We start from the raw sequence: 23,176 nt of genomic DNA, 5'->3' as shown, positions 1-23,176 counted from the left end.
GATACTGTCTTTTCAAGATTAATGAACATTTTAAATATAACAACTGCGCAAAATTATCACAATCACAAAAACACAAAAATTTGGGAATCTTTGGCACTTTATTGAAAAGCAAAACTTAAGTACAAAAAACACAAGAAAAAATTTGGAGCATTGCCGTTCAGTTTGTTATTTTCAAAAAACTAAGACAGAAAATGTCCGTTGTCCCCAAATATTAGCAGGAAATATTTACAAAAAGATTTCCATCAGTATGCTGAGAAGCTTAAAACATCCCACGACACTTTAAGGATCTCAGCTAAAATAATGACAGATCAAAACATATACATTATGAAACAAAAACCAACAGCATACCCCTGATTAATGAAGAAAAACACTCAAGACATAAATTACTTGCTTTAATCTCATTGAGATCAAAATAACATCTTTAAATCTGTTTTAAACAAATAAACAAACTATTGACACAACTGGAAAATATGAGTGTGTGTGTGTGTGCGTGCGTGTGTGTGCGCACACAGTGGTGGCCTTTAGAGATGTAGTAGTATCGAGATGGAAATATTTGTCCAATCAATGACATACAAATCAGGATCATTTCCCACAGTGATACAAAACTCCATCCATCCATTTCCTGTCCAGCTCATCCTGCTTCATCACCAGCAGTAACACAGATAGACGACCATTGTTCCAGTGCACAACGTGTCCACAAACCTCAAGAGACACGAAGAAAATAAATGGATAAATAGAAAACAAAATAAATCATAAAGCCACATACTGACATCATCATTTAGCCCTAAAGAACCCATGATTCAGTCATTTAACATTTTATAAAATGTGTATTTATCTCTGAAGTACAATTGTTTGTTTTAATTTGGTTCAACACCATTTTAATAAATTGGTGTCACTGCTTCACTAAAGGTTAATATTTGAGTTTTTAATATCACACTGTATCTGACATGCTGATGTGAAGGTTTCTGGAAGCATCTGAGTCCTTCTCTTGATAATCTCACTTTACTTCATATTAAACAGTTTCACCTTTTGTTATTAAAAATTCAAAGTGGAAGATTTTCTTCAAAGCTTCAAAGTGTCACCGGAGTTTAACAGCGGATAAAGAAACAATCACAGAAGGTTAGTTTAAGGCAGGTTTGTTTAAAAACAGCTGTGAAGAGTTCATGTCTCATATGAAGAAACTCACTGTGTGCAGGGTGCTGTGATTATCATCTAGGGTTGTTTCCTTCAGGATTCAGTTTCACAGAGAGCTCAGGGTTGTTGTCCTGAGGTTCAGAGCATTCAGCTGAAATAAAAAGCAAAGACGAATATTTTAGTTCACGCAGTTTTCAAAATGTCCAAATATCTTCAAACACCTAGTCCCTATTTACCTAGTCACTCAAGGTGATCAATTAATGTCTACCTCTTTAATTTTATTTTCATTTTCAGCATACAAATACAAATAAATAATCAATATATCACTAAAATATGAATTTGGTTCTTCTCGTCATAATGAGCCTTACGCGGCTTAAATTTCACTTTTGCAGTCTGAATAAAAGCATCAATTCATAGTCTCAACTCAAAATAATGACAATAAAGACTCAAATAAAGAGAAAATCAATCTGTTTTAGTCTCTCACCTTTCCTGTTTTTGTAAATGACGTATCCGATCACAGCGATGAGGACGAGAGCAAGAACAACCACTGCAGCAATGATGGGGACGGTCACGGCAGTGGGTTTCTCTGTTGAGTGGAAAACAACAAAAAATAGTCACAACCTGAACAAATAAATTAAGACTAATTATTGCAGTCCAGAAGTGGGCACATGCATTGGTTTAACACAAATCTGAGCCTTGACATTATATAAAAAACACTAGATGGAAGAAACTGACACCAAAACTATTGAAGGAAACAAAACGTCCCATTCACATTAAAATAAATGAACTGCAGGACTGTCACAGTAAACTAAATGTGTGTTTCCCACCTTCACTTCAGATAGAAGTCTTACCTCTGATGGGCCAGTTCACTGCTTTGTCCAGTTTGGTGACGATGACCTCCTTCACACCAGAGAGCTGGAACACACACTCGTACTTCTCCCAGTCTTCAGGTGGGACTGATGAAACGTCCAGGTCACCGCTCATCTGAAAGGATCCATCATGGTTGGGGAGGATCTCTCCGTGGTCCACGTTCTCATGAAGCTCCTCTCCATCTTTCCTCCAGAACATCATGGCGCTGTTTGGGTAGAAACCTGTAGCGTGGCAGCTGACTGGAGACGAGGGAGACTTCTGGAGGAGAGACACTGAGGGAAGGTCTGCAGACAGAGAGAGAAAGACAGTTCATGGGTTCTTTAACATTATCTACTGTACTTTATAATATAATTTCTCGAAAATATAATGTATTTCAAATGCATTAGTAACACATGCACTATATATATGTATGCTGTGCAAATAAACCTCAGTGAAGTGTAACTGAGAAAAGAAGGGAGACACAGAGGAGATAATAAGACAGATGAAGAGAGGTGAGAAGGGGAGAGAGATTTGAAAGGGAGGAGGACAGTGATTGTTACAAAGACATTAAAGATAGAAAGATAAATGAAGACAAAAAGAAACATGGCAGAGAGAAAGAGAGAGTGGTGATCAGTCTGTGGGAGAGAGTGACAGGAAACAGAGTTCAGAGAGAGGGAGGCAGAGAGATGAAGAGAGGTGAGAACAATAGAGAAAAAGAAAATGTGTGTCTGTATATGTTGGCTCATATTCACTGTGATGTTCCTGTTGGTTAGAAACAGACGAGACACATGAAGATTGTTATGTTCATGAAACTACATCAGGTCATGTGACTCTACCTTTTCTCAGCAGAGAGCTCCTCCCATAGTCCACATACTTCTTCAGCCAGTCAGGACAACGCTGAGTGAGGTAGTGTTTCCACTGTGCTATCCCTGCTTTGTTATTGTCCCACTTGTGTTTGGTGATGACAGCCTGTGGTTTAGGAGCGATCCATGTCTCTGTCTTCAGGTCCAATGATATGAAGTCTTCTCCATCATAACCCTGCTGATTGAAACCATTGATGTTTCCAGTCTCATCGTCCCACTCATAACCATACATCACCTGGACAATGTGGACACCTGAGAGAGAGAGAGAGAGAGAGAGAGACACACACACAGACACACAGAGAGAGAGAGGGACAGGCAGACAGAGAGAGAGACATGTTTACTAAAACAGAGGATGAAAATATAAACAACATTTTATCAGTAGAAAGTGAAACATAAACAAACCTCCAGTTTGGTTGAAGCGCTGCTTTGCAATTTCAATGTTGGCTTTGAAGATCTGCTGGGCACCCAGAAAGCTCTCAGTCTCCCTCTGCCAGTACTGAGGAACATCCTCTGTGACTCTGCTCATCCAGTCCTGTTTGGGTTCTGCTCTGCTGGTGTTACTGTCATAGTGAACCACTTCAACTTCATCAACCAACCCAACAGCCACAAACTCTGGGAAGTTTGGGACTTGAGAAGAGGCAGTGTAGAAATACTTCAGAGAGTGAGTCACTGTGAGAAGAGTAATCATTTCAGTTTTCAGAATTACAGTTTTATACATCACTGAACAATGTTATTTTCCTGTAAACATTATTTAAAAAACAAACAAACAAACAACAAAACTGCGGCACATCCAAGACATTTAATTAACATCTGTTGTTCACTCAATAAAACACAAACATAAATGTATACTTTAATAAGTGTAATGTTTTGTCTTATACTGAATTCATATCCCATACAACATTTCCTCCACCATGAACTGATGTTTATTTGCTCTTAATTCTGTGTAAAGCTGTCAGACCAAACCTGTTCTGCAAATCTGTCCAAGAATAAAGCTGTTCCCTGTTATTACATCACACACGTAAACAGTATCGCCCGCAGACACTGGATTGTTGAGACCAATAGTGAAAACAAAACTCAGTACGGACGTACATTATTAAAGCAGATGTGTATTTCAGTATGTGGAGTCATATTTTGTTATCCTCTGGAAAATGGTTAAAGGATATTTTAAATATGATACAATTTAAGAAAATATAGTATATAGGTCAAACTATGAGCTAAAATGATATGAAGCTAATATTTATGTTTAGTAGGTTGTTATTGATTATGTTTGTTTTTCTGTGTGCAGGAAAAGTATCAATATTACCTCACTGTGTGTGAGTTAATATTTTGTGTTGGAGTAAAAAAGATCATGAATGAGCAATGTATCATTTAAAATGTCAGTAATTTTGTTTACACACATTAGTGAATGATTTTAAATATTGTACCAACAAATCAAGTTGTTCGACTTCAGCAGGAAAACAAAAACTAACTTGTTAGTTGAAAATAAGAATCTAAAACCTTGACAGCAGCCTGTAGAGGGATTTAAATAAAATACAATGCTGTGTTTTCGAGACTGGAAAAATAAGGTTAATGTTTTTTTTAACATAATTTCTGAAATAAGTCATGATTAACAGCACTAAATAAACCACAACTCACTTTTTTATGTGAAAAGTCATGAACAACTTAAATACTGATTTCAGTGAGGGCACTGTACATATAGTTTTGGACAATGAACTGTTATTTTAACAACTTGATTTTATGTTTTCTTTATATTTTATTTATTTATCTGCGTGTTGGTTGCGCTTTGTAGTCATGCCGCCATTTTAGCATTAATATCGATCAGACCTTATCGGTATTAATGGTCCTGATTGTATAAAATAATGGTGACATAAAGGAAAGGGAAGTTAGGGAAGAAAATACACTTATGCTGTTTTTAATAAAATACATTAGAGGTTATGACTAAATAGAAAAACGTAGGGATCAATCAATGAGTTGCTCAGTCAGGATTTAACGTGAACTTTAAGATAATGGATTTTTTTTTTAAAAATATTTATTTAAATAAACATCAAAGACTATGAGAGGAACCTTACATTCATACATACAGTATATAAAGACATGAAGCTTTTTGTGTTTTACAATAAATAAACTTAGGCTGTTTAAAAAAATCTTCACTTACTTGCCGAGGCACCATGTAAGCTCAGGAAAAGTAGGCCTAGATAAATCCAGGCTTTCATTGTGAGCTGTCGCATCTAAAGCTTTGATAAAACACCGAGTTTAATGTTTGTTTACTGACACAAACACACACCAACTTATCACCTCGAGCACCGGGGCTGAAGAGCGGGAAAGAAGAAGGAGGGGACTGATATCGACCTCCATCTGAGCCAATGGGAATTTAGGCTGAGCATCAATGTCACTATAACTCTGCTGAGCGTCACTTGTTACTCGGTAAAACTTTATGAAGTAGGACCTGAATGAAAGTGAAAGTAAAGTGATGTTATTTCAGCCTGTGTAAAAGGATAGAGACATCAGACATGCGGGGCTTTATTGTGTTTTCTCCACTTTGTTGACATATGAAAGGAGTATTAAACCTTCTGCTGCTCACATCTTGTATCATGATGTGTGGGCTGATGTGATGTTAATGTGCAGACATGTATTAAATCTTCTGGGAGGTCAGAGGTCACTGTCAGCTACAGATACTCTGCAGTTTGTGGGGATGCAGTAGTGTCTTATTGTTCTTTTGTTCTGTGTGGCTGCCCTGCTGGGATTTAAAACAGTCCTGATCAAAAATATCGACGACAAACAGCAAATCCAAGCGTGATGATTTCACTGATAGCTTCTCAGTGTGGACTATTATTATCTGTGTGCAATCAGACCATCTAGTTATTAAATGAGATGGAGGGGAACATCTTGTATCCCTATTGAAGTCCTGTACAGTAAGGTGTTTATGTATGTTAGGACATTAAGGTATTATATTTAGTTTCAGTACAGGCCTACACACTGGTCTTGGCTCACATTATTCCCACTATCAGCACACAAAATATAATGAAACACAAGATAGTTTCCATGACATCATATTTTACCTCAGTGTTTGACTTTGAAATGAACACAAGAAGCAAAGAGATCAAGCCAAAGCAGAAAGAGAGTCAGAGAGCTTCTTAATCACAAACATCAGATCAGGTCAGCTCTGTCCGACAGGCTAAATGCTCCTGAACTGATTTGGAGCTGTGGACGCTGAAAAGTGCTCCAACAAGAGAAATGTAACACCTCTGTTGATGTTTGAACACCTGATGCTGTTTTTCATTTTGCTTGATCCTTTTGTTACCTTCACAGAAAAGTCAGCAGTGTGACAGCGCCCCCTGTGCAAATGAACAGCCTCACTGCTCCCTGAAACCTAAACAAACACCTTTAACCCTGTAAGACCCAGATATAGAAAAAAATGAGCAATTTTTTTTGACCTCTCAGATATTGTTTTAGGAGGCCTCTGATGTAGAAATCAAAGAGTTTTCATATTTTTTACATTTTAGTAAGTTTTTAGGGACATGTAAATTTGCAACGTTGGGCATAGTTGGGAGCAGAACTTGTGTGAACTGTGTTTGTACTCACTTTGTCTGAACAGATATACAGAACATTTAAGTATTCATTTGCAGGGTTGATTGCTTACTTAGCCCCTTAACAGTATATATCATGAGTAATAATCACACAACAATCATAGTTTTATGAATAAGCATTTATAAATAAAAATATTGGAAAAAAAATATACAAAACTTTTTCCTCCGTCACTTTCAATGTGGTTTACTACATTCAAACAATACTGTCTGGCTGGCCTATTATGCTCTCTACTTATCATACTAAAAGGAACACATGCATCCCCCCAGAGCACTTACAGGTTCACATTCAAGACCATTCGCACCTGTCCCTGAACAATGCAACAGGCATTGGATCGTTAAATTCATGGGCTAAAGAGATACTGTTGGTCCACTGATCCCAATTAAGGTGGTAAAAACCTTTGGATGATGGCAAATACATTCAGTTTCTTATTTTCATTTTCAAGACCATATCACATTACATACAATAACAGAAGGATGGCACACGGCGTGGCCAAAGTACAACCAGTGTTACTCAAACAGAGAACGTTCTTTAGACAAAACACCCAGTTAACAGATGACTTTAGATGGACGGTTCAAATAATACTTTGGCTAATACCTTTCTCTGGAAGTCATTAAGCTTCATTCTGACATTCAAACTGAATATGAAACTCATGTCCCATCATCATCATCGTCATCATCATCACAGAGGTTACAGATCCTCTGGTTTCTGTCCAGCCCGTCACATCTTCACTGACTTCAGGACTTCTGGTGTTATTTACTCTAAAGTTACAAACAGCCTTTTATGTTTTCATGCCACAGATCCTTCTCCAGTTTAAACTCTTGTTTAAATATATATTATATACCGCATGATGTCACACTGCTGAGCTCACTTTACCACTTTTGTATTAGCCTCTGTTCATCAGTTAGTTTAAACCAGCTGATGTTGTTACACTTTGGTGTAGTGATGGGCAAAGCAGTTCTTTAGATGTTACTGAATCACTAAAGGAACACATGCATCCCCCCAGAGCACTTACAGGTTCACGTTCAAGACCATTCGCACCTGTCCCTGAACAATGCAACAGGCATCCCCCCAACAAATCCAGAACATTCAGAACCTGTTTTTCTATCTCCTAATGCTACAAACTGCTGCTTGGGCAACACTGAGAAAAATAGCTCAGGATCATTTAGAAGTTAAAAAACAAACAAAAAACTACAAAGATACAGGGAGTTTCAAATACTGCTATAGATGTTGGAGTTTCAAATACCCCATACAATTTATTCATGTGTTTAATTATGGTCTAAGCTAAACTAAGTAAAAATTCAATAGAAAAGCACATTTAGAGCTTCGTTACAATGAATCATCTAATACTTTAAATTTCTACTACATTTTTTTCAATTTGTGACCATGTGAGAAGTGCAGTGACCTTATGTAATGTGTAAGGAGCACAGGCTATTTTGACTACCACACTGACCCAACGTTGTAGAATTACAACATAGACATAACAAGCTATAAATCAAATTTGATGAATGTTTTCCAAAATAACTAAATATGTACATGTTCTAGACATTGTAATAAACACAAAAAAATATTTAAGGAATTTTACTTACTTTAATCCTGACAAATCCAGTCATGCAAAAAAAGGAGATGAGCTCAACGGGAAGTTTGCAGGTAGAGTGAGTTCATGGCCAGATGACCAGACCTATAAACACTTCTTCTGTCCAATAGCATTGTGAGGACAAACATAAGGACCCATTAACTATGTAAATGTGGTCTTGAGAAAAAAAAAAATTGCAGGCCTTTTTTTTTTTTGAATTGTTAAAAGTGATGTTGTAAATTTGCAACAGTGGGTTTTACATGGTTAACAAAGCTGACTTCAGGAAAAATCATTTCATGTTTTAACACAACTCTGAACCTCCAACAAACAACAAATAAACAACTGCTCAGACAACTCTGTTCCCCCATTCCCCCCAGTTGTATATTTTATAAGGCAAAAATGAGGGCAGGATATTCCCGCCTTTAACAGTCATTGTGAAAGGGGCTTATGAGTCAGATTCACCCCTCGCTCCTCCACAGCTCCACCCTCTCAACCAAATATGCTCACTTCTGGCTCCAAAAACCCAAGATGGCGACAGCTAAAATGCCAGCCTCAAGGCTTCAAAGCAGGAGTCCACAAACCAATGGGTGATGTCACCGTGGCTACGTCCATTACTTTAAACAGTCTATGGATCAAAATAGTCATTGTTATTAATCTGACTCATATTGTACTCACTACTGTAGTGAATTTAATAGTAGAAATAAACAATTCCTCATTTTTCTGGGGACCCCCAGGAACCCCCTCAAAGACACCTGTGACAGAACATCTCAAAGAAAAGTGACTAATAAACAGAAGCCATGAAAAAAGAGCTTTTTGGGAAATTGTTTTTAAGAAAAAAGTGAATTAAAATAAATTCAAATAAACAGTTATATATAAATATTCTCACATCTATTTTCTCATCAAGTAAAATCATGTTGTCATTATCTCACTATTTGTTTAATGTCTTGATCTCCAACTGATGTTTTCTCTCGTTTATCTTTTTCAAGAGCCTTTTCCCTGGATTATTTTTTAAATTTGCAACACAGGGATTTCCGCTCAAATCTGGAGATTTGCCAATTAAATTATGGTCATTGTCAGAATGAAATACAAAGTCAGCCATTGTACTCGTGTACTTAAGAACTTCTACAATGGTTATAGTTTCTTTTAAATGGATATGTTACCTAAACTTCACATTTTTAACTTATGAAAAATACCTTTGTTCATATGTCACACAGGTATATACATGACATTCTATATTATACATTACATCTCTATATTACTACAAACATTAGTACCATTACTTAATCATATTATATATTGGTCTGGTGTTTACTGTTAACAGAGTCTCATTGACTCTGCTATCTTTAATCCCATCACTGCTGCTTTACCTTGTTTTTTGTTTTGTTTTGGTTTGTTTATTGGTCTCCAACAGTGCTGGCATACCGGGCATTTGCCCGGTGGGCCGATGGTAATTTTGGGCCGGGCCTTTTTGTTTTTTTTTTTTTTTTTTTAAATTTCTTTGTTTTTTTAGTCATGTCATGATACCTATTGGTACACAAAACTGGTAGATCGGCCCATTAGTCATGATTGATTCTGGGCTGGACCAATTACAGCCGAGGGCCGATGCCCCCTCCCACTTGGGCCTCGGCTGCCAGTCAATCAATCATACAGAGAGAGAGGAGATTGACAAAATTGAGAACAAACTCAAAGGAGGTGCGGAAAAAAATAAGAGCGAAAAAGAGACAAGCCCTTTAGGAAGATGCTGCCAAATGTGTTAAAATAACACAGATGTTTGCTGGCTATGGCGGAGCTTCTTCAGCGGCAGCATCAGTGACCGCACCCGCACTGGCATCCAAAGCAGCTGCAGCAGGTAATGAGGTGAAGGGGAGGCAGGAGGAGGAGACCCGCGGCTGCCGCATTATATGACGACGGCACAGTCGGTGCGACTGGAGGGGAATTTGAACTTCAGGTAAGAAGTGATGAACAGCAGTCTACCTGGGTCAGATATGAATCAAGTTTGGTTGATAGTTCATTTTCGTTGTGCTTGCTAACTCTTAACACAGCATAGTTATGAGTAGGCCATTTAACAATTTAGCTGGCTGTTGAGCAGCATGACGGGGTTTCTCTACTGCTGGGCTGTTTCTATGATGTTATACTAGTGATGGTGATCTTAGTGCTTCAGTAACTTTATTTTATTCATTTAGTTAGTTAAGTATAGTCTTTATTAGTTAGGTAGTGAAATATTTCAATGTCTATTAATTGATATAAGTGCAATATGCAGTAATTCTTTACTCTGAAACAGCTAAAGCTCAACAGAGCAAAAATGTTCATGTAAAACCAAATGATTAGGCTAGTATTCATCATAAGCCCACTTGCAAATATAATTTAGATTGAATCAAATTAGGATTTGCCAGGAGATGTGATGCTGCTCATTAACATAAAAGTAGCTTGGTGTTAAAAGTAACTACTTAAATGTATTTGTCTTTTATACATAAATATCCTCTTTATTCTAGATAAGTTGTGTTTTTATCTTATTGTTTTTTTTACTGACATGTAACAGCAAACTCTTGTGGACAATAATTACCTGTATTTTGTTTTTATTGTGGGCATGTTTCCATTCAATTTAAAATATCTCTTCACTTTTTAAAGGTTGCCATGTTTGAGGAAGTATTATGTGTTGCTGTGCTGTTTATTGATGTGGTGAGTACATAGTCTATGAAAATACTACTAAATCTGTCATTTATTCATTTTAATATTCATCAATGATCATGTCTCACCTCTGTTCCTCACTGTCCAATTTTCAGGATCCCATCATACGTTCATTGTTCAGGAGGTTCACTAGACCAAGCAGCCTTTTGGATTCCTCTAAGTAAGTACTGTATAGAATAATGGGACTGGGAGGATGGTGTAGGTTTAAATTTATTAGACAAGTACATATACACCAACAAGACAGTGTACAAGCGGTGTCACAAGAAAGTTTGTTTTCATTCATAGGCTTCATTGTCTTTCCATCAATACCTGGTGGGCCGGACTAGGCTCAAAATGCCCGGGCCGATTTTTTGTCCCAGTCCAGCCCTGGTCTCCAAACACTCTTGTATAGTTTTCTATAATCTTATTTTAGTTCCATGTACTTCTTATTTCTTTCTAATACTGTCTCTATATATCTGTACAACTTCTGTCCCTGTGCAGCTGCAACAACTGAATTTCCCTGCTGGGTATCAAGAAAGGTTTTTATCTTATCTTTCCTCGTTATAACAGCTACAGGTCAGGGCTCACGTTCATTAAGGCTCTGTGAGAATAGTTAATACAGTATTCATAGGGCTGTTACATAAAATAGTAAGTGTATGTGTCCATTTACAAAAAGAGTGAGACCTCTGGAATATCATTAGTTTTATTGAAGAACAAAACAAGAATAAAAGAGATGTCATTCATTGCTGTTCAATGTCTGCAAAAACAAAAGAGAAATCAACTGCCACATGTCACTGTGATATAAATGATTTTCTAAGTCATTATATGAATGCTAAGAAAGTTATTAATGAAGTAAGTACATTTTAAATGAACTACTTTTTACTTTTACTTGAGTAGATTTTTAGATGGGTAGCTTTACTTGTACTTAAGTAGAATTTCATCAAAGTAAAGTACATTTACTTGAGTAGAATTTTTCAGTACTTTTTCCACCTCTGCTGAAATCGCTTGTGCTGTCATGGATCCCACTCATTTATACTCATACCACAAGGTGAAATCAATCATCAGTAACGAGTTGAGAGTGTTGGAAAAGCAATTATAAGGGCCTTTCATGATCTAAACATTAAATATTGTTCAGCAGTTTCCATAAAACTGTGCATTAAGAGAAATGCAAGTTTAACTTATTATTTTGAGCAGTTGTATACATTGATAGTTAGATCATTGTAATGAAATGAATAGACAGTCATCTCCGATGTAATGTGTGAATTGCATTTTGAAATGCTAATACTTTGATGTTAAGTTGTGTCATTTTGAACAGGTGATTTTAGTTCAATGCACAAATGATCTTAGGTTAATGTGTATAGTATCCAAGCAATTAGAAAAAGTGTTAGGAGTTTTGAAAAGATGTGCATTTTGATCATTAGTTTTGAGTTTTGTGTCTAGCACACAGTGGTGGCCTTTAGAGATGTAGTAGTATCGAGATGGAAATATTTGTCCAATCAATGACATACAAATCAGGATCATTTCCCACAGTGATACAAAACTCCATCCATCCATTTCCTGTCCAGCTCATCCTGCTTCATCACCAGCAGTAACACAGATAGATGACCATTGTTCCAGTGCACAACGTGTCCACAAACCTCAAGAGACACGAAGAAAAGAAATGGATAAATAGAAAACAAAATAAATCATAAAGCCACATACTGACATCATCATTTAGCCCTAAAGAACCCATGATTCAGTCATTTACCATTTTATATAATGCGTATTTATCTCTGAAGTACAATTGTTTGTTTTAATTTGGTTCAACACCATTTTAATAAATTGGTGTCACTGCTTCACTAAAGGTTAATATTTGAGTTTTTAATATCACACTGTATCTGACATGCTGATGTGAAGGTTTCTGGAAGCATCTGAGTCCTTCTCTTGATAATCTCACTTTACTTCATATTAAACAGTTTCACCTTTTGTTGGGAAAAATTCAAAGTGGAAGATTTTCTTCGAAGCTTCAAAGTGTCACAGGAGTTTAACAGCGGATAAAGAAACAATCACAGAAGGTTAGTTTAAGGCAGGTTTGTTTAACAACAGCTGTGAAGAGTTCATGTCTCATATGAAGAAACTCACTGTGTGCAGGGTGCTGTGATTATCATCTAGGGTTGTTTCCTTCAGGATTCAGTTCCACAGAGAGCTCAGGGTTGTTGTCCTGAGGTTCAGAGCATTCAGCTGAAATAAAAAGCAAAGACGAATATTTTAGTTCACGCAGTTTTCAAAATGTCCAAATATCTTCAAACACCTAGTCCCTATTTACCTAGTCACTCAAGGTGATCAATTAATGTCTACCTCTTTAATTTTATTTTTATTTTCAGCATACAAACACAAATAAATAATCAATATATCACTAAAATATGAATTTGGCTCTTCTCATCATAATGAGCCTTACGCGGCTTAAATTTCACTTTTGCAGTCTGAATAAAAGCATCAATTCATAGCCTCAACTCAAAATAATGACAATAAAGACTCAAATAAAAAGAAAATCAATCTGTTTTAGTCTCTCACCTTTCCTGTTTTTGTAAATGACGTATCCGATCACAGCGATGAGGACGAGAGCAAGAACAACCACTGCAGCAATGATGGGGACGGTCACGGCAGTGGGTTTCTCTGTTGAGTGGAAGACAACAAAAAATAGTCACAACCTGAACAAATAAATTAAGACTAATTATTGCAGTGCAGAAGTGGGCACATGCATTGGTTTAACACAAATCTGAGCCTTGACATTATATAAAAAACACTAGATGGAAGAAACTGACACCAAAACTATTGAAGGAAACAAAACATCCCATTCACATTAAAATAAATGAACTGCAGGACTGTCACAGTAAACTAAATGTGTGTTTCCCACCTTCACTTCAGATAGAAGTCTTACCTCTGATGGGCCAGTTCACTGCTTTGTCCAGTTTGGTGACGATGTCCTCCTTCACACCAGAGAGCTGGAACACACACTCGTACTTCTCCCAGTCTTCAGGTGGGACTGATGAAACGTCCAGGTCACTGCTCATCTGAAAGGATCCATCATGGTTGGGGAGGATCTCTCCGTGGTCCACGTTCTCATGAAGCTCCTCTCCATCTTTCCTCCAGAACATCATGGCGCTGTTTGGGTAGAAACCTGTAGCGTGGCAGCTGACTGGAGACGAGGGAGACTTCTGGAGGAGAGACACTGAGGGAAGGTCTGCAGACAGAGAGAGGAAGACAGTTCATGGGTTCTTTATGTGTATATATATATGTGTGTACTGTATGTATGCTGTGCAAATAAACCTCAACGAAGTGTAACTGAGAAAAGAAGGAGAGACAGAGGAGACACTGGCTATAGTTACATGATGGCTTCTCATTCAGGTAGTTTACATGGGAAATATTCATTCCGAATGAGGGTTTACACGGCAAATTAGTTTAATCGCCTTTATTTGGGTCCGCGCAAGGTTTGGGGCAGGGAAGGTTTCTGATTGGACAGGGGGCGGGGTGGATGTTACATGTTTACGTTTACCGGAAGAAAATATTGTAGTCCTCGTTCCAGATAACAAGATGCTTGACGCCACCGTTCTTAGTGCCTTTTTCTGGCTTGTTTTGCTTATATTCTTGAAGCAGCAGTACGACAACAACCTTGTTCTGCTAACGCTTCGTCTGCTGAGGAGGAGAAGAGAGGTAGAAGGTCGAAGAAGGGAGATAGAAGACCGTGCTTTGGCGAATGGAAACTGGTGAGTGCAACGAGTCCGACTGCTCTATCTCAGCCCGTTGCTAGGTGCGCTACATACGTCATCGCGCCAGAAGGGCGAGGAAACGAGTATGCGCAGAAAGACCAGAATGAACTTAAAGAGGAATGAGTGTATACAAGTGTGGGAAATTCTTTCATCTGGAATTAGAAACGGAATATTCCAGCCCCTTACATCAGATTGAATTTTCAATTGCATTGGTCATTTTCATTCCGAATTAGGTGTTTACAAGATCACTTTAAATAGGAATGAACTTTCATTCCGAAAGAAAAGGGAATAAAACTGTCCATGTAAACGCATTCACTAAGACAGATGAAGAGAGGTGAGAAGGGGAGACAGATTTGAAAGGGAGGAGGACAGTGATTGTTAGAGACATTAAAGATAGAAAGATAAATGAAGACAAAAAGAAACATGACAGAGAGAAAGAGAGAGTGGTGATCAGTCTGTGGGAGAGAGTGACAGGAAACAGAGTTCAGAGAGAGGGAGGCAGAGAGATGAAGAGAGGTGAGAACAATAGAGAAAAAGAAAATGGCCGTGTTTCCCAGTTAAGTGTGATCTTAGGACTTAAGAGTGCAGTTAAGAACGTCTTTGGTAAGAAGGGTCGCTAAGATAGGAGTGTTTCCCAGATGCCCTCTTAATGCCCTTCTTAGGATCGCCCTTAAAATCGCTCTTTAAGATGCTCTTAACAGGAGCTGACCACTGTCGCGGTGCTAAAATGACCTGTGGGTATAGGTACACACATTAAGACAGAATGGCAGAAGCAGGGCGCAAGCGGGCCAAGTGGTCACCTGCATTCACCCCAGAGGAGATGACCATCCTGGTGGATGAAGTATGGCAGCAGCGGGACACACTCTTCGGTGGAGCAAAAGGGGGAAAAAAGTAGCGGCCAAGAACTGCATTTCGCATGCCATCGCTGAAAAAATGGCTGCCTCCAGCCCCTGCGGCCTGCGAGACTGGGTGGCGGTGAGAAAGAAGTAGCAGGAGTTTCAGAGCCAAACAATAAAGAGGGCTGCAAGTGCCAGCCGAGAGAGCCAGGTCCACACAGGTGGTGGCGGACCTGGCGACACTACCCTCACCCCTGACGAGGAGAGGGTCATGTCAATAATTGGCAAGATCGCCTCTGAGGGCATCGAGGGGGGGGATAGATGTCCTGGGGGACGAGGGCCTCTTGTCCCACAGTGACTCGGGTGAGGATGAGCCATCTGGGAGCGGGGCCAGAGCAGCTCAACCAACCTCCCTGCCCCTCAGCATCAGCCTGCCCGATGAAGACGTCCCCTGCACACTCTCAAGCTCAAGGCCTGGCGTCTGCATGCAGGGTGGCCTCACCCGGCGGCCCTCTATTACCACCTGCATCTGCACAACCTCCCTTCATTGCAGGTGATGCAGAACCCATGTAGCGGGAGGGGTCCCACTGCTTTAGGCTATCTTATGTTTGAATAAACTTGGTTTCCTTTTCAACCATGTGTTATGTGAATCATTGCACATTATAAAGTAAGGGTGTCAAATCTACACACAGATGGTCCCAGGGAATTTGATATAATTTCATGATTTATTCCTAAAGACTACTCATGACATATGTAAAGCGAACACTTTTGCACTTGACTGAACAGATTGCAGATGTTTTACATTATGAAAAATAAACTTCATGGCCTCTATGCACTGCCTGTTGGCACCTACGTCCTATCAGACTCAAACTTTGCTTTTGGGCACTTAATCATGATGTTTTCTTCTAACTAGATCTTGCTTTTGTTGTATCAACACTCAGATGTACGTCGCTTTGGACAAAAGCGTCTGCTAAATGAAATTGTAACATTGTAAAGTGTGTATAATGTGCGTCTCAAGCATGACACACGTGCCTCTTCCAGCCTGATGTGCACAGCACATACAGGAACACACTTGTTATTCCTCATACTTATTTTTCTTCTTCTTATTATTTTTCTTCTGCCAGATTTCGGTGCATAACTTGTGCCACAGCTTTGAGCACACACAGGGTCTTCATAAAGCATATAGATTCAAGATTCAATATGCACAGTAAGGACACACATTTTCCTGCAGAATGAAATTCGTTTTTTTCTGTCACCAATTAATGCTAAACAATATAAATCTGAAGTATGAAAAAGATCAAAATATATATGGTGTGTACCGTTTTAACGTCTCCTTGCTTAGCGTAATATTAATGTGCCTGCCACCGCTGGATCTGAGAGCGTTTGATCGCTAAGAAGGCTGTTAAGAGTGGGTCAGCTCGATCTTACAACTCCTCCTTAGTGAAAGATCTTATTAGCACTAAGAGCGATCTGGGAAACGCGGCCAATGTGTGTCTGTATATGTTGGCTCATATTCACTGTGATGTTCCTGTTGGTTAGAAACACATGAAGATTGTTATGTTCATGAAACTACATCAGGTCATGTGACTCTACCTTTTCTCAGCAGAGAGCTCCTCCCATAGTCCACATACTGCTTCAGCCAGTCAGGACAATACTGAGTGAGGTAGAGTTTCCTGTGTGCTGTCCAAGCTTTGTTATTGTCCCACTTGTGTTTGGTGATGACAGCCTGTGGTTTAGGAGCGATGTATGTCTCTGTCTTCAGGTCAAATGATATCCAGTCTTCTCCATCATAACCATACTGCTCATATCCATTGATGTTTCCAGTCTCATCGTCCCACTCACAACCATACATCCACTGGAAAATGTGGACACCTGAGAGACAGAGAGAGAGAGAGAGAGAGAGAGAGAGAGAGAGAGAGAGAGACACAGAGAGAGAGAGAGATATGTTCACTTAAGATTTTTTTTTTTTTACAACATTCATACAACATTTTATCAGTAGAAAGTGAAACATAAACAAACCTCCAGTTTGGTTGAAGCGCTGCTTTACAATTTCAATGTTGGCTTTGAAGATCTGCTGGGCACCCAAACAGTTCTCAGTCTCCCTCTGCCAGTACTGAGGATCATCCTCTGTGACTCTGCTCATCCAGTCCTGTTTGGGTTCTGCTCTGCTGGTGTTACTGTCACAATGAACCACTTCAACTTCATCAACAAACCCAACAGCCACAAACTCTGAGAAGTTTGGGACTTGAGAAGAGCCAGTGAAGAAATACTTCAGAGAGTGAGTCACTGTGAGAAGAGTAATCATTTCAGTTTTCAGAATTACAGTTTTATACATCACTGAACAATGTTATTTTCCTGTAAACATTTACAAAAAAAACAAACAAACTACGGCACATCCAAGACATTTAATTAACATCTGTTGTTCACTCAATAAAACGCAAACATAAATGTATACTTTAATTAGTGTAATGTTTTGTCTTATACTGAATTCATTCATTGTCTTGAAAGATGCATTCATTTGAAAATTAAATCGGTCTCGCAGTTATGTTCCTGACTTCCACTGATAGAAAGCAGTTTTGAAAACAGGCACCGTAGTTCACCATTAGTGAAGTCATTTATTCTTCAGGATGTATTATCATTATCAGATGAGGCTGAAACCTGACATTGCATTACAATTAAATGTTTTTGTATCAAACTTTTGCTGATTACATAACATCCCTTTGGTCTCTGTTTTATACTTTAAACAATTTGTTTCTTCTTCCTGAAGTTTTGAATCACAAATTTGAACTCTGAGTTTAGTGAAGCTGAAACTCACTGCAGTTCTCCTGACACATTTTACACCTGGGTTGTGTTGCTCTTTTCTATGTTTGTTGTCATTTTTCATATTCAAGTAATAACTGACTTTATTTCTATGTTGTTGTCAGAGGGTTTGTGGATTTAAATTATTTCTAATACAACCACCAGGAAAGAAAATATCTGACCCAGCTCTGTGGGTCCCTCACTTCCATATATCTTGATTTATGTAACTTAAGAATTATATTAAAGTTTGAATCCCAATATCTCTGATAACAAATATTTTGTATAGAACCAAATCTTCTGTATTTCAATGTAGACAATCATGAACTGATGTTTATTTGCTCTTAATTCTGTGTAAAGCTGTCAGACCAAACCTGTTCTGCAAATCTGTCATATATGTGTGTATATATATATATATATATTCTTATGATCAATCAGCATACACACGAACGCACGCACGCACGTACGCACACACACACACACACAGATACTTGCATATAATGAAACAGCAAAGGAGCATGGAGCATGAGGAGCAAACATAAGATAAGACAAGACAAGATAAGATAAGAGGAACTTTATTTATCCCAAAGGGAAATTCAATTAAGTCAGTGAGCTCATCTATTTATCAAAGAGTTATACAGTCTGATGGAGTAACATTTACACAATTTCACTTACAGTTTCAACTGATTCATAATCAGAGTACAACTACGTTTTCAGAGATGTTACTTAACTATTTGGATTGTAGGCTAATTGTGATGGTTTCAGCGGAGCAGTGAGTGTGTATTTGTGCACTACTTACGCATTCAGGCGGTCTGCAATACTTTGCCACGCTTTCTCTCATTGTTTTTGTAGCTGTGGCGGTGTTGCCTTTCTTTTTGATTTGATCCTTTACCTCTTCGTAAGCCACCGTGACGATTTCTGCCTCCGACGGGGAAAAGTACGCCGCTCTTGTTGGCATGGTGAATCGGTGAATCTGTGATCGATGGCAGGTCTATTTGAGGAAGCCGCGTGTGCGCACTGATCCAGGATTGGTTTCACCTGGCTTGATGAATCTGTGCCTGCTCATCCTGGCTTGGTCTTTGTGCACCCAATTAAGCCTGGACGTTCTTGTTTTGGATTCGTTGAACCCAGCTCAGTCATTTATCCTGGATGTCTGAATCCTACTTTTGTGCAACGGGCCCCAGGAGAAGAAGAGCTAGCTCTGAGTCAAATTGTAGCCCCTTTAGCTCTCACAGTGCTCTCCACCTTGGAAGTGCAAGGCCAATGTTAATCCGGGTTCCGGGGGGGCTTGGCGATTCACATGAATGTACATGAACGCGCAGCCGGACCGGCTTGTAAACAAGGGGTTGGAGATCAACACAGAGAGAGGGTGTGTGACGTCATGCTATACTCCAGATGAAATTACACCCCTAATTCTTCACATAACAATTTTTTAATTCCTTCAATCTAGAAATGATGAATTTCCGCTTATTGCCCCTTTAACTATTTCGCTAACAAGGGGGCAAAATATGGAAAGAATACAATAAAGATTTGTACAAAGAGAGAGGATTAAAAGACTTGACTTCAAGAGGGGGACAATTCAAAGGCAGTGTGCAGATTCAGATTCTGTGTGAAATATGTACTCATCATTCAGATCTCGTTCAGCATACCAGCACTGTTACAGTGAAAGTAAAATGGCTCGTTATATGTCACAAGTTCTAAACCATCTATTGTGTTTTGGTGTTCCACTGTATAATACTTTGTCTGTTGCATTGTCCCACACAACAATGCAGTGTAGTGTAGATAAGTGTACAATGTTTTAAAATAATGATTTATTCTATTAAGTGTCAATTTCATTCATTGAACATATTCAATGTTGAGTTTCATTACATACAGTTCTATTAAGGGGGGGTGTCCAAGCAATTTGACATATTTGATTATTTTATCAAAAAGTAACGCTATAGTTACTTTTCAAAGTAATTAGTTACTTTAATAGTGCAGTAACTCAGTTACTAACTCAGTTACTTTGTGGAGAAAGTAACGAGTAACTATAACCAATTACTATTTTAAAGTAACATTCCCAATACTGAATATTATAGGCTACAATTTAAGAAAATATAGTATATAGGTCAAACTATGAGCTAAAATGATATGAAGCTAATATTTATGTTCAGTAGGTTGTTATTGATTATGTTTGTTTTTCTGAGTGCAGGAAAAGTATCAATATTACCTCACTGTGTGTGAGTTAATATTTTGTGTTGGAGTAAAAAAGATCCTGTATGAGCAATGTATCATTTAAAATGTCAGTAATTTTGTTTACACGCATTAGTGAATGATTTTAAATATTGTACCAACAAATCAAGTTGTTCGACTTCAGCATGAAAACAAAAACTAACTTGTTAGTTGAAAATAAGAATCTAAAACCTTGACAGCAGCCTGTAGAGGGGTTAAAATAAAATACAATGCTGTGTTTTTCGAGACTTGGAAAATAAGTTAATGGTTTTTTAAACATAAGTTCCTAAAATAAGTCATGATTAACAGCACTAAATAAACCACAACTCACTTTTTTATGTGAAAAGTCATGAACAACTTAAATATTGATTTCAGTGAGGGCACTGTACATATAGTTTTGGACAATAAACTGTTATTTTAACAACTTGATTTAATGTTTTCTTTATATTTTATTTATTCATCTGCGTGTTGGTTGCGCTTTGTAGTCATGCCGCCATTTTAGCATTAATATCGAGCAGACCTTATCGGTATTAATGGTCCTGATTGTATAAAATAATGGCGACATAAAGGAAAGGGAAGTTAGGGAAGAAAATACACTTATGCTGTTTTTAATAAAATACATTAGAGGTTATGACTAAATAGAAAAACGTAGGGATCAATCAATGAGTTGCTCAGTCAGGATTTAACGTGAACTTTACAGTTTTTCTCGATTGTTTACACACATTTTCTGAAAGCATGCCTCATACTCTCAGAACTCTACACGCAAATCAAAAAACACACACACAATGGGCAAAACCCCTCAATTCTCCTGCAAAATGAAACTTTACATTCAAAACAATGTTATTTCTCCTCAAAATGTTATTTTGTTTTCAAATGACACACACAAACCATCATATGAATAGACCTAAGAATCAGTTGAACACTGATGTGCTCAATGTAAAACACTATGATGAATGGAAAACACTTCTTCTCCATCATCATAATGACTTAGGCCTTTTTTTTGTTCATTGTTACACTTACTACAGACAGTACATACATAAGTGTGTTGTAAAATATTTTAGAATATTGTTTTTATACTCAGAACACACAAATACACGGTAACAAATATATTTTATTTTTCCCACAAAAACAATGTACACAGTGTACATTCCAACCAACACGAAGTTGCACATACAGTGGTCTACATACAAAACAACAGAAGAATTTACTGTATACAGTTACAGCAAAAAAACAAAACAAAACTATGCTGCATCCCCTCTTCTGTTTCGGTCTGGCCACAGCACCTCATCCACATCACAAGCAATGTTTTCCCTGGCCAAGCAGCGGGGGAAATATCGCCTAGCATGGCGAATCCAGCCATGAAAAGCATCAACTGCTATATCTCCACATGCGTCTACCATAGCTTGGAGAAGGGGTATACACGTTTGTGGATTTCGGTCATACACTTTCCATCTCCAGGCAGAAAAAGTGGCTTGGATCTCATCAGAGATTACGGTCCTTGGCCTTCCTCATCCTCGTCCTCCCCGTCCTTCTCTCACTCACTCCTCTGGCTCTGGCTCTGCCTCTGTTTCCAATGTTGGCATCCATTGCTCCAAAACAGAAAAGCTCACCTGTTGCCCTTTTATGCTAAAGCTCTGATTGCTAATTGTAAAACTGTGTGACAGGTGTTTGCCCATGTGATGAGTCAGTGTGCATAGTAGGGCAATTAACTTTAGAATTTTGAATGACAGTGTGTTCTTTGTGAAAACAAGAGATTTTCTTCATGAAAATTGTGCCAAATGCAGAGAATTGTGTGTAGTGTTTTGAAAAAAATGTGTTTTAGAACTGCAATTTGAGTGTAAAGCAGGAATTGTGCTTGTAGTTTAGCAGAATTGGTTCAGGGGGTTGGTGCATGAGTTACATGTTGTGGTCATTGTGTCTCAAGTACCAGTATTTGTGTGTAAACAATTGAGAAAAACTGTAAGAAAATGGATTTGGTTTTTTACCTTTTAACTAAACATCAAAGACTATCAGAGGAACCTTAAATTAATACATACAGTATATAAAGACATGAAGCTTTTTGTGTTTTACAATAAATAAACTTAAAGGCTATAAAAAAATCTTCACTTACTTGCCGAGGCGCCATGTAAGCTCAGGAAAAGTAGGCCTAGATAAATCCAGGCTTTCATTGTGAGTTGTCACATCTAAAGCTTTGATAAAACACCGAGTTTAATGTTTGTTTGCTGACACAAACACACACCAACTTCTCACCTCGAGCACCGGGGCTGAAGAGCGGGAAAGAAGAAGGAAGGGACTGATATCGACCTCCATCTGAGCCAATGGGAATTTAGGCTGAGCATCAATGTCACTATAACTCTGCTGAGCGTCACTTGTTACTCGGTAAAACTTTATGAAATAGGTTATGAATGAAAGTGAAAGTAAAGCGATGTTATTTCAGCCTGTGTAAAAGGATAGAGAGACATCAGACATGCAGGGCTTTATTCTGTTTTCTCCACTTTGTTGACATATGAAAGGAGTATTAAACCTTCTGCTGCTCACATCTTGTATCATGATGTGTGGGCTGATGTGATGTTAATGTGCAGACGTATTAAATCTTCTGGGAGGTCAGAGGTCACAGTCAGCTACAGATACTCTGCAGTTTGTGGGGATGCAGTAGTGTCTTATTGTTCTTTTGTTCTGTGTGGCTGCCCTGCTGGGATTTAAAACAGTCCAGATCAAAAATATCGACAACAAATAGCAAATCCAAGCGTGATGATTTCACTGATAGCTTCTCAGTGTGGACTATTATTATCTGTGTGCAATCAGACCATCTAGTTATTAAATGAGATGGAGGGGAACATCTTGTATCCCTATTGAAGTCCTGTACAGTAAGGTGTTTATGTATGTTAGGACGTTAAGGTATTATATTTA

General features: G+C 38.2%; 2 protein-coding genes across 5 annotated transcripts in view; one reads left to right on the top strand and one right to left on the bottom strand.

Annotated features, from left to right (window-relative positions):
- Positions 1-23,176, top strand: part of LOC117271657 (acyl-coenzyme A thioesterase 5-like) — a 148,892-nt gene that overhangs the window by 33,702 nt on the left and 92,014 nt on the right. The gene's annotated exons all lie outside the window — the stretch shown is intronic.
- Positions 380-22,524, bottom strand: LOC117263582 (class I histocompatibility antigen, F10 alpha chain-like). Of its 3 annotated transcripts, none has more exons than XM_078173000.1 (7): positions 22,377-22,503; positions 3,249-3,515; positions 2,820-3,098; positions 1,986-2,288; positions 1,619-1,720; positions 1,187-1,285; positions 380-702 (listed from the first exon to the last, which is right to left on the bottom strand). In XM_078173000.1, the coding sequence occupies exons 1-6, from the start codon at positions 22,432-22,434 to the stop codon at positions 1,209-1,211; spliced, it is 1,086 nt and encodes a 361-aa protein (XP_078029126.1). In that variant the 5' UTR covers positions 22,435-22,503; the 3' UTR covers positions 380-702; positions 1,187-1,208. The 3 variants fall into 3 exon arrangements, with proteins under 3 accessions (XP_078029126.1, XP_078029125.1, XP_078029127.1); XM_078172999.1 differs by lacking the exon at positions 22,377-22,503 and adding an exon at positions 5,002-5,169; XM_078173001.1 differs by lacking the exons at positions 380-702; positions 1,187-1,285; positions 1,619-1,720; ... (1 more) ...; positions 2,820-3,098; positions 3,249-3,515 and adding exons at positions 11,362-12,311; positions 12,796-12,894; positions 13,228-13,329; ... (1 more) ...; positions 16,853-17,131; positions 17,279-17,545 and having other exon boundaries at positions 22,377-22,524.

Source organism: Epinephelus lanceolatus, chromosome 12, assembly GCF_041903045.1.
Source record: "Epinephelus lanceolatus isolate andai-2023 chromosome 12, ASM4190304v1, whole genome shotgun sequence".
NCBI classification, from domain to species: Eukaryota; Metazoa; Chordata; class Actinopteri; order Perciformes; family Serranidae; genus Epinephelus; species Epinephelus lanceolatus.
Note: the sequence above shows the minus strand (reverse complement) of the source record. Positions and strands in the feature narration are given on the sequence as shown.